The 12,753-nt window shown below is 37.1% G+C and overlaps 1 protein-coding gene across 1 annotated transcript in view; it reads left to right on the forward strand.

Annotated features, from left to right (window-relative positions):
• RGS22 (regulator of G protein signaling 22) overlaps window positions 1-12,753 on the forward strand; it is a 60,142-nt gene that overhangs the window by 30,099 nt on the left and 17,290 nt on the right. Inside the window, exons 16-19 of the mRNA XM_059480529.1 lie at window positions 3,539-3,733; window positions 8,307-8,396; window positions 8,893-9,041; window positions 12,037-12,199. Of these exons, the coding sequence (XP_059336512.1) occupies window positions 3,539-3,733; window positions 8,307-8,396; window positions 8,893-9,041; window positions 12,037-12,199 (597 nt within the window). The remainder of the gene's footprint in view (window positions 1-3,538; window positions 3,734-8,306; window positions 8,397-8,892; window positions 9,042-12,036; window positions 12,200-12,753) is intronic.

Genomic DNA, 12,753 nt, shown 5'->3' on the forward strand with positions numbered 1-12,753 from the left:
TTTAAAAGTTGTTTAGAATTAGAAAATTTAATGCAGTTGTGGGAAATACAATATTTTAATGCTAGAATCAATTTAGATAAAGGGAGTCTTCATTACTGTGGACTTTCAGGGTCAGATACAAGATTTATGTTAGTGGGAAGTGATGATGGAGGTTAAGGCAGTTTAGCCTCTCTGTTCAACACCAGCCAGTGCATTGCATGCTTCCATCACATCATTCTGCCAAGCAGCTGCACAAGGCGCTCGTTTAGAGCAGAGCAATATCCATTCCTTTGGGCAGCAGTACAAAGCACTTGGACTTAAATCTTTCTCACATCTCTTGCTTCACTCCAGTCATACTGAAATTGCTTATCAAAACCTTCTCATCTGGGGATGAATTCACACCAGAACCCAGGGCCTGTACAATCCCCAATTTGGAAAGTCATAAAATGAGGCCAAAGTCTTAAACTGAATTTTCTAAGCATTATGTATAACCAGGTTTGTGCAATTGTAAGTAATTCTAATATGCAAATGTACAAATTTCCAGATAAGGTTTTGGGTTCAATCCATAACATATTTACATTTATAGGAGAATTTATAGCTGGCAGGTAGAAAAAAAATTTGTGTTTTTAATAGGAACAAAACAATGAATCAACAAAGTTTGATATGCAATTGATGTCCTATGCTTCAGATTTTTGTATGAATTTGTTAACTTTTAAGTTAATGTAATTTTTCTTGTTCATCCCATAGGAGATTGACCAATATAATGGTTTCAGTATTCCACTGAGAATGAGAAAACCTCAGGAATTCCATGACACTGGAATAAAAAGATGCCATGATTATTACTTTTTATAAAATGTGTCTTTCAAACTGCATTGCCCAGTATTGAAGGCTGTGAACAGACACTTTTCCTCTTTTTTGACATCTCTAGAACTCTTCTCAGTTGTTTTTCCTGCAGTCCTTGCAATTGAATCTGTGCAGATCTACAGATGCACCTCAACTCTGATGCAACGGACACAGGGATGAAAGCTCCTACTCATTTCACTCCTATCTGCAAGTGCATATATTCACTTACTTGGTCAAATACCACTGCAATGGATCTTATGAGAATTTAAGTAAAAAGATGCCAAATCCTCTGACACTGCAAATGTGCATCCTTCAAATGAAGAGGCCATAATGATTTCACCACTGAGAATTTTGTGCATTCCTCTAGCTAGCTTAACTACCTTTAAATTTTTGCTTCATGTGTATTGCCAGCCCTAGCTATTGGTTCTGGAGACAAGTATCTGTCCTTACTATGTTCTAGTTTGCCTGTGAAATTATAAAGAACTGGGGGCAGCTCTGCAGGTAGAGCAGCCTAAAAAGGCAGTCCCTAATGTGGCAACATATTACAACAATGCTGGTGTGAGCAGGTTGTCAATAGCTTTTGGTCAACACTTCTTAGTCTGGACAATTTCTGACTTGGTAGGCTGATATTTTTTGCCATCTCTAAAGTAGCAAATGTACTCAACAAAATTATAGGGGAAGGGAATTCCAGCCAAGAAACTAGTGGTGCATTTGTTTTTATTTTATTCTTAAATCTATGCTCAAATGATCACTCACTTAAGGAACCAGGTTAATCTGTGCTAAAATATTGAGGACATATTTTTGAAGCTTTTTACTAATTTACAGATCTCTTGTGTGGTAAGTTGTAACAGGTAGAGCAATATAGTTCTAATGACAACTGAAATGGTTAACCCCTTTTTAAAAAGGCTGTTTTTAAAGATACCACATCTTGGTATCATTGGAGTTGGCCCCTCAAATTTGGCTAATCTTATACATTAAATGTTTTGGATCAGACTTGACATGACTTAACTGAAACTTTCCTAGTGTTAGGGCTCTTCAAAGTAACTTTCAACTTTTGAAATCACTGTGAATCTAATTAAAGCTGTTAAATGTCATTGTACTTAGAGATTTGCTGAGAAGAGTTTAATTTAGGATAAATGTAGTCTAGCTTTCAGGTAAGACTCTTCCTATGGATCTTTTATTTCTCTTACACCTGCACCTGCATATCATTATTGCACTGATAACAATAGGCACAGTAGGCACAAACCATTTTTGTTTGCATGGAAAATGTAGAAATGTGGAAGGAGTGTAGAATCCTGCATGCACAATAAATACAGTAATCATAACAAGAGCTAAGGGAGGGATGGATGTCAGCCATCATATCCCTCTATATTCCTCTGTGACTTAACACCAGGAGAATCTAAAGGGTTTGTTTCAAATTGTAAAGGTCCAAAATAATGGGGATATAGTCTATTACTGTTGCTGTTTGAAAGAGAGAGTTTAATAAATCAGCATTTAATTTAAAACAAACAGAAACATCATTATTTAATGTACTCAAACATTCTCCCCTTGTGCTTGAAATCTAAGCACACCAGTGTTTTATTACTACTTGAACACAGAGTAAACATTATTTTCTTCTCTTCTATTGCTTTGAACATCTGCTAGTTACAGCTGGATTTTAGTAACATAAGGAAAATGAGAATTATAAGAATTCTGAATTCTTCATTGTCCAATCTGTGTGATAATAAAGTGAAAATGGACTTGTCAATGCTATCCTAGAGAAAAATTCTGATTTGTGCTGCTAATCTGGTCCCTGACTGTATGTTTGAAATATAGTTAGAGTTTCACAATATGAAGAAGAGAAAATATTTATAAGGATATGAAATATATTTGGCAGCATCTTTTTTTACTTGAGTTTCTAGCTGAAGTCCTAATCATGAAGTTTTAGGAAGCTATTACGGAATTTGTTTTTCCAAGATATTCCTGGAGAAAAAAAAGTGTTTTACTCTGAGTTTTCTATGTTCATTTTCATAGCATGTTTAACAAAACATTTAGAAAACAAGAGTTTTGCATAGGGAACTGTATAAAAAAAAATTTAAAAATTGCTCTGTGCTTCAAGGATGAGCTGTTAGGGAGAAGGAAATACCCTCCAGGTTCAGTTTTCTGCTCCTTGTACGTGTTGAATGGCAAACTCTGTGCTTCAGATAAGAAGCATGTTGTGATTCTTGTTTTGGTAAGGGCTTAGATCTCAGCTGTGCAGTGGTATCTCCTGCATGGGTCCTGTACAGTAATAAGTGTCTCACAATTGTGAAAAAACTATCAAAGAGAACCTCCACAGAGAATGAAATAGTATAATTTTTCATTAATTTTAACCTCAGATTTACAAATGACATCTCTTAGAAGAACTAAGATGCCATCACTAGTTGGCCCAGCCCATATTCTGCAAAACAACAGTGTGACTTCATGAGGAGTGCAGTTGCAGTAATAATTGTGGTTATCTGAATCTTAAGTATCAGCCAAATATATCCAAGTGAAAATTGCATTAACCATTTTAATGAGTAAGAGTAAAAATGGCAGGGGGATTCATTATGTCAATAACTGAATTTTGAACTAATACTAGTTCTGAACATACAGCAGGGCAGTGGGGGAGAAATATGCATTAATTCTCTCCTTCAAGGGTCTGTGACCATTGAAATGTACCATGGCTAAGATACAGTTTTCTTCTGTTTTATTGCAGTTCCTTTATGCAACTTACATTGCTCCATCTGCCAGTATGGACACTGGACTTCATCAAGAGAAGAAAAATATAATTTATCACAAAATTGACCCGGCTTTTGAGGACCTTTTTGACCCAGCAGAAGAACATATCCTCACTGTTTTGCTGGAACCATGGATGAAGATGGTGGAAGAAGACAAATACACTTATAGAAAGGTAATATCTGGATGACACCATGAAAAATTCTTATTTCAGGGAAGAAAATCACAAGATCATTTATATGAACCCTGTTGTATTTATACTCCAGAAGGGAGAAGTATTACAAGATGTTTTACTTACTCCTTTCTATCCTGATAAGTTGAAATAGGCTGAGCTCTTTGTGGAGAGCAGACTTCTCATGTGAAAGGAAGCTGTGGGCTTCATGGACTCCTTGGCCTGTGAACTGGGGAGAAACACATCTTGCTATGGTAAAATTTATCTCTGCACTCAGGAAGTTTCATGTTTCTGCAATTGTACCATTGACCAGAAGTATTTTTTTTAATGATGGATTGCCCACAAACACTCTGTATTTTTAATGATAAGCACGTAGTGAGGTGGTTTTTTAGAGTGTCAGTGCAGTGACAGTAGATATTTCTGGTGTTTAGAATTTAAGTGCAGTTACTGCTTAGCACAGAGGAAATGTGACATGGTGGTTCAGCTGTATTTGCCCCAAACAATTTTTGGATTGTTGCTCTGAAAAAGTGGCTCAGAGGTGTACTCAGTTCTAATCCCAAAATGTTCTGAAAGTTTGAATTGAGCATGCTCATGGAGGTCAGAGGAAAGGGCTGCAATCCTGGCTGTGCCTCTGACCAATAACAACAAGAAATGGTGATGACAGTGGTGGATGCTGTGGCTCTCTGTGATTTGTAAACTTACCTACAAGTTGCTTGATGAAGGTCAAACTCCTTCTGGGTGCCACAATATGAGAAAGATACAAAGCTCTTGGAAAGTGTCCAGAGGAGGGCTATGAAGGTGGTGAAGGCCCTTGGGAGGAAGCCTACAAGGGCTGAGGTCACTTGTTTGGCCTGGAGAAGAAGAGAGTGAGGTGGTCTACAGACACCAGTCTCTTCTCTGTGGTGCCCAGTGACAGGACCCAAGGGAATGGCCCAAAGCTGTGTCAGGGGAGGTTTAGGTTGACTATTAGGAAAAGTTCTTTCACCCAGAGGGTGGTTGGGCACTGGAGCAGGCTCCCCAGGCCAAGCACCAAGCCTGACAAAATTCAAGAAGTGCTTGGACAATGCTCTTGGGCACGTGGTGTGACTCTTGGGGATGGTGCTGTGCAGGATCAGGAGTTGACTCAATGATTCTTGTAGGGCCCTTCTAACTCAGGATACTCTATGATTCTAATTTCAAGTCTTTAGCATCTCTCTCTTGGAAATAGAAGGAGAAACTTATAGTGGAAAATCATGAGAGAGAGGGCAGGAAGTTGGTTCTTGTTCCTGTTTTTCTTCAGTATGAGGTTAGATGAAGCATCTCCAATTTATAAGAAATATCATCATTTATTGATGATACTTCTGTCAGCTTGTAATAACATTCCCACATTGCCCACTGCAAAATATTTTGAAATCTCCTTTTTCAGAAGTTTTGTAATACAGTCTGTTTTTGGTTCTGTGTCATGTATGCATGTAAGAAAAACTAGATGGATTGATACCTAAAATCAAAGTTGAGAATGGTTTTCTAACCAGTATTAAAATTTAAAAACAGATTGTAAGAACAGAAAAGAGACATACAGCTATCTTCAGCACTTTGCAACCAAGAAAGTTCATGGAACAGAGGTCTTATCCATATTCTTGATTTTAATAGTCTTTGAGGAAATTTTTTTCCTGCATGGGTTTCTGTAAAGTGTATCTTGAGTGATGTATCTTCAGCCTCACTGTAAAAGTGAGTGTCATGGTTTAGTCATGCAATAGGAGAAAAAATGTGTATCTTGATTTGTTTGGAAAGGCCTCCCTGATAATTTCACCTGGTGCCCTAGTTTTGTATATGACAAAGAACAAGTAAACAATTATTATCTTGTCCTGTTCTCAATGTTGTTATGCTTTTACAAGTTTCTGTGATATCCCACTTCAATTAGATCTCCCTGAAACTGAAGAATCCTAGACACTTTGACCTCTCCTCCTACAAAAGGTGTTCCATACCTTTGTTGCACTTATTGCACCATCTGTATGTATTATATTATTTTGATGAGATGCAAGCAGTACTCAAAGTCTGGATGCACCAGGGATCATCCAGTGGCAGAACCATGTTTTCTGTTGTGCTCTTTGCCCATTCCTAATTGTCCCTATCATTTTGACTCCTGGTGAATTTTGAGTGGATGTGCAAAATGCAAGCTAATAGCCATCTGCAAATGATTCCAAGATTTCCTTCCTAAGTAATAACTACTAATGGAAAGCCCTAATTTGGAGCTCACTGGAATGACTTAATGTTTATTATCGTTGAATTCAGCTGGCCTTTTATCACACAGATGCTAAAGTGTCCTGCTATCCTGCAGCTTTTCACAGTCAATTTAATTTTTTGCTCTGTGGAATCATTTTGCAAACTTTGTTGTCTCCTCACTCACCTCCTTTCCACATAGTTTCTGAATGTTTATAAAGCAACCTCAGTGCAGGTCCCTGTGAGACTACAATAGGAACCCCACCCTATAATGAAAGTTATTTATTTCTTTCGTTTTGATTTTCTACCTTCTACTTAATTCACGAGGGGACTTTCTCTCTCATCCTGGGATAACATAATATCTTTTAGAAGTTTTGAAACTTTGATAAACTTAGTGAAATGACATATAGTAATCCAAACACATCTGTAAAATATTTTCTTTGCTTTTCAACGTCTTTTCCAACCTTTCAGATAAATTATTTTTTCTGAACTATTTCAGCCATAACTCTTTATGACCTGCAGTGCACCTTGGAATTGACTGATACTTTCATGAATCTGAAATTTTATGTAATTTCTATCAGGCTAGTTTTAATCTTTTGTAGTTGGGTATTTTCTATGTGTGCTATCTGTAAAGGTTGTCTAGAGTCTATTGCCAGTCCTCACTGAGTCAAATCATCAGCACAGCCGAGGGTTCTCGTACATTGTGTACGATGTGTAAGAAGGAGTCTGCTTTAGAGCTCTCTGTTTTCACTGCTTCTAGTGAAAAGTAAGAATTGAAGAGATAAACTTTTCTGTTAATATGTGTGTCAGTTTATATCTCCTTGAGTTAACCACGGGATAATCTCTTGCCCATTTTAGTTTGGAGGATGTGCTCCTTTGCAAGTGAAGTTACGTGTAGACTTCTTAGTGCTCTAACAACACAAAGATCTTAATCTGAACACAAAAAACCCCAACAAAATCATTTTTACTGCACAATACAAGTGTTTGTGAAGAGTTACAATACAAAGACGTTAAACGACCTGTTCTAGGAGGCACTAGAGTCTCTTTGTACTAGCTGCAGGCTGATAGTTAGGCACACTCCTTCCCAAGCACAAAGACAACGTCTGCTTTGTATTTTATTCAGTCCCTGGCTCTGCTCTTCCCCTGTGTTCTACTCTATATCAGGATATATTTGGCCCATAGTGAAACAAGATATTTTATCAAGAATTAGGTGAGTCCAAAATTGTTCATTTGGGACATATTCAATATATCTACATTTTTTCTTTAAATGAAGTATGAAATCAGGAGAGTTTCTTTTTACTGTTGACTCTCATTCTACCTCTGTCTGCTTTCTCTTTAAACTTTATGAAAAATGTTTTGAATTGTTTTACTATTTAATTTTAAACTATATTTTCTTCTAAGGGAAAGAATAGCCCAAAGCACCTTATAACAATGGAATAAAGTTACATTGAGCTTGAAGACATTCAGATAACACAGTGATTAGTGTGGTATTCACATTTAGATGAAAATATAATGAATATTTTTCTAAACATTCTCTTCTCTCTCTGGCGCATAAATACTTGTATAAGACAATCACAGCTCTCTGATCTTTGTAATGAGCATGCAGATCAGTGTAAGGCATTGGCTCAATTTTGCTAAATATCCTAAAATCGGCATTAAAATGATTTAGGCAGCAAGGAAGGTCACCACATACCTCTTTCACAGTTACTGATTGTTTGTACATAACTGAAGAAGAATTGCTCTAGTTACATACAGCTTCTAATGAAGTTAAAATGCCAACTTCATGGATTCAAATCACACACAGTTAATAATTTAAGAAATAGGACAAGACTGAAAGTCAGAATGCTTTCATCTTTATTGTTTACCTATTTTAACATCTTTCTCAACTTAAATTTGTGTTTCTCTAAATCTGCGGCACTCTGTCTTCTTGACATTTCCTGTTGAGAGTCCTAGTTTTAAGAACTGTTTTTCTGCTTCTCAGTGGCAGTTTGGCATACAATTTGCTGGTATAGGCAATCAGGTATGTCTGATCCAATATACACAATATAATATATGCAAAACATACACAATATATTATGTACACATTAGAATTTAGCAATTTTTTAATCAATTTGCCTAAAGTTATAGTTAGGTTATTTAGTAGTTATCTACAGAAATCTGCATCTGAGCCTACGCAGATGGGAAAAGTGTGTTCTACCAGAGCTATTGATAGAATTGTTTGTCACAAGAATGTGACTTCTTGTCTCTTCTAGACATCAGTCTCATCGCTGACAGATGTATTCTTTTCCATCCACTGTCACTGGCAAAATGCCCATGTAGTTCTCCATCTTTCTATAATGTGTACTGTAGGGGTGATACAAGATATTATTTTTATTAGGTGGAGTTGGTGGAAGAAACTCAACAGCTGGACTCCGTGTACTTTAGAGAGCTCCAAGCTTTGCATCAAGTGAGTTCCGAGAAGGATGAGGTAAGACAAGTACCTACTAACAAAAACAAACCCTTTCTCTGACGGAGAGGGTTCACACTTTGAGTATCAGCAATGAAAAGCTGATCAGATGCTAGTTTGGAGAAGCAAATAGTCTGATTTCTACCATTCATTTTGGGGACTGATTGACAGCCATTGTGTTAATTAGATACACAGGTCTTCTGTCAGTTCCATCAACATCAGACCTAAAGTCTGTGGAATGTGTTTTGGGCCTCTACTCCTGAGTAAATGACTCCATTTCAAGGGAATTACAGGTATATATGGGATTATTTGATTATGGAACCTGCAGACACTGATATGTTTAAAGCAAACATAAAAGTAAAGCTTGCTAGGAGCTGGAGCCTTAACTCAATTTATTTTCTTAGTGATTAGAAAGCTATTTTACAGAGATAGGTTATCTAATGCAAGGATTATTAGACTGAGCAAAATGCAGAGGTGAAAAAAACAGTTATGCAAGCAAAATAATTTCTCCCCTCAGAATACTGTTGCTGACACGGGGGCTCTCAAAGAAGATCAGCACTTGCATCAAGTTCCCAAAGAATTGGCAGGTCCTAATCTGTCTGACCTGATCCATGACAAAGAGAAGTTAGAACAATTCCAGGCTTTTCTTGATAAGCATTCTGCTAGGTATGTTTCTTCATTATTGTTATTTTACCTGTTTCTAAGTTCAGAAGAAATATGTGCTAATGATCTTGGCTATCTGAATGTTGACAGATTTTAGTCTTTTAAAAAATGTTTTTGCATATTTATGAAGCACACAGACACATTGTTCAGACAACTGAATTGTCTTAACATGTTTGGGGTAAAAATTCTCCTGTCAAAACATATTTGTATTACAGTTCTGTTTTCAGTTTCTGCTTTGATTAGTGGCAAACCCATGAGTAGAACAATTAGCCTATAATGAGTAAAATTTTCTCTTTTTTAGTACAGATTCAATTTAGTACATTTTAAAAATTAAAGCTGGTTATTATAAAAATGTACAAATAGAAAACAGGCATGTTATTGTCACAGTGTGACAGCAACCACAGTTTTGTGTCTGCTGAGCAGATTTAAGTACTAGCTTGTAGCAGATGCAATATTAGGCAGGGTCTTTGAAAAGGTGAGTCTGTTTGTTTTAAAAGTAAGATCTGAACAGAAGCTGATACTCTTTCTTTTGTCTTTAAATTGTTGCTTCCTTCCTTTAGTCGGGCTTCCCATGAGTTGATGCTTTGCGTATTGACTGTTGTTTCTAGTCAAGCACTGCTATAGCTTTACATTGGATATTAGTCAGCTTTTTCAAAACTGCCCAGAAAGGGGCATCTGGCACAAAACTCCTCTGGCCCAGATTCAATGTCATCACTTCTGCTTATCACATAGGTTCTCTTTGCAGTCAGAGAGACAAAAATATACACTTCTGACTCAATATTCCTAATTCTGAAGGTAAAATCTAAAACCAGTTTGGATGGATCATTCCTAAGATTACTGACTACAAAAGAACTGCAGATAATGAGTTCAGATGGAAATTCTTATGGTCTAGCTGCCTATAGTCAGGTGACTTCTGAGTTAGTTGTCTAGAGCAGTGGTGTCCAAACTTCTTGCTCATGCATCTCATCAGTAAAAACTTTTTGAGTGTGGAACCCTAGTGTGTATGTATATATATATATAATTTTTTATACATTATATACATGTGCTACTAAAGTTTTAATATTTTCTTGCTGCCCCTCAACAAATGGACACCCCTTTCACATACTGCGGTTCAGAGACCACTAGTCTTGAGTTCCTCTCTAGTTCATTGAGGAAATGGTAGGAATCAGCAGATAACAGGTCATGGACAGGTATGCTGAATTGTCTCTGGTATTTCCTGCTTTGTTCATCACAGACAAGTCTAATTTTAAGTGGTAGAACCAGGCAGAGAAATGTTTAATTTATGGAGCCTTTTTTTTTTTTTTTTTAAATAAACCTTCATAATGAAGAAAAACATTTGAAAAAGTCTCACAACAGTGTTTTAGGGCTGGGTCCAGACTAGTTACTCTGGAGTCCAGCTGGCATGCTACAATAAAGGTGCTTAATGGTACTGTAAGCTGAAGGGATCCTAGAACTAATGCAGTCTGGAAAATGTCAGAAAAAACCAATGAACACGTCATTTGCCTTTTCATCAAAACTTATGGTTCTGATAATGTCCAAATGTAAGTGATCCAAGTTTCAGGAAGCACAGGCTGCTGAGTGCCTGTACACAAATTCTGGTAAGAAACTAAGCAAAGCTCCATTAATTAATACTTTTTAAAATGTATAGGATATATTCACACAATTGCAGGACAGTTTGTGTTACTTCGGGTTAGTGAATTACCACTTGTTAGTCCCGCCAGGCTAATTGACTGTGGATGTGCTCCTGATCCACTATGCCAGGATAAGCCACAACTAAACAGTTTATCTAACACACTTGAAGATTATATATTTTACTTTTTAAAAAGATGCACATATTTGGTCAGTTTTCATAGGTAGATGCCAAGGAGTTACACCATAAACCACAGTAATTTGGATCACTTGCATTTGGGTGAACTTAGTCATGTTGTGATGAACTAGCAAATGAATTTCAGTCTCAATAGAACTTAGGGTTCAGTAAGGGTCTCAAAAGACTTTTGAAAGGAGAACATCTGTTCTTAAATCAGTCAGATGCTTTTGAACATTTTACTCATAGAATAATGTTTTGAAAAAGCCAGTTATTAACCAAATGGAAAACTGAAACAGATTTGTCTGAATTCAATGTTTCATTTTTCCTGCTGCAGATACAATGAATGTACTCACTAAAATGTTCATATAACTTCAGTTAATAAGATACTGTCAGAAAACAGTCAGATAAATTAAACCGAAATTGTAGATATGTCATTTATTCTGTTGTCTGGTTTAGAGAATGAAACCATTCTGTGATTCTATGAAAACAAATTTAAATTTATAGTGTACACTCAAACATTATGAACAATATATAGATTGAGAACTGCATCATTGAAATGATTTGTCACCAATTAAATAAGTAATAGAATTGGTAACTTATGAGAAAGCAGCCCACAAAAAGCCCTAGAAACAAATTTTGCCATTAATTGTTTTTATCTGCTCAGCTGCAGACTGACTTAAACTCTAGCACTTCACACGGGGCAGGAAGGGGGTGATTTCTTGGGCTGATGTTCCCAGCTGTCATCCCTGCTCCTTTCTCAGGCAATATAACAAGGAGGCAGAGCAGGAGGTGTCATCTCTCAGGGGCTCGCAGCCTCAGTACTGATTCAAATTCTCATCTGCTTCACTCTTCATTCTCTCTGTGAGCTCTGCACAATGGTTCTGGTCCACAGTCCCTGCTGGATTTAGCAATGGCATATTGAGGAGATTACTCCTTTCAGGGTACCCCCAGATGGGACCCTAAGTGAGATCTCTAAGATAAAAGTTTGCTCTGCCTGTTCAGCAAGTGCCATGGTCTCAGCAGATGGTACTAGCAGAGAAAAAATGACATAAAATTTCAGCCCAATCTGACCTGGTATTTAGGTCCTGAATACTTCGGTATGGTATAGTTGTGGTTAAGCTAATAACTCCCTAGAATGTTGATGAAAGTAACTCAATATTGAAATAACATTCTGTTTAAATTTGTTTGTAGCATGGATCTCATCTGCTGGCTAGATATTGAAGAGTTCAGAAAGATGCTCCAAAAGGATAAAGAAAAAAGTGATGAAAAATTGAAAGACATTAAAACCAAGTACTTAGACAATGAGTACTTCTTTGGACCCAACAGCCCAGCTACCAGAGAACAACAAGAAGAGGTAGCAGTCACAGAGCCATTCATAAAGAACAGTCACTGTGACTGTGACTGAGATAAAAATCCACAAGTGGGTCTGCTCCAGCTTTTCTCCAAGCTATCTCCTCAAATCTTGCCTATATTTTTGGCCACAAGTATGGTTCTATTATGGTTGTATAGGTCCCTTTCTTCCTGTTCAGGCTTTTCCTCCCTACCTCTTACAGAACATCTCTCCTGAACTGTGATCTAGGCCACAGTCAAAGCCTGCACAAGACAGCTCAGAAAGTGTAAAAATGACTTTCAGGCACAGTGACTTGTTCCAGTTTTCTATTTTAGTATGTCAGTAAAGCCGCAGACAGCAAGTCTGAGCTGTGGTGCTCTGATATATCTTGATGCTTAGGCAATTCACTTGTCAAGCTGGGGTATTATTCACCACAGTCTGTATCCTATTATAGGTAGGGACAAATGTAATCTGTTCCCTTTTGTGAAAAGTACATGTGAGCCTTGGGTAAGCATGCATTAAGTGCTTTGCTTACAGTTAAGCTCATGCTTTGCTAAATCAAGGATGTAGAGAGATAA

The sequence above is a fragment of the Ammospiza nelsoni genome, chromosome 1, assembly GCF_027579445.1.
Source record: "Ammospiza nelsoni isolate bAmmNel1 chromosome 1, bAmmNel1.pri, whole genome shotgun sequence".
NCBI classification, from domain to species: Eukaryota; Metazoa; Chordata; class Aves; order Passeriformes; family Passerellidae; genus Ammospiza; species Ammospiza nelsoni.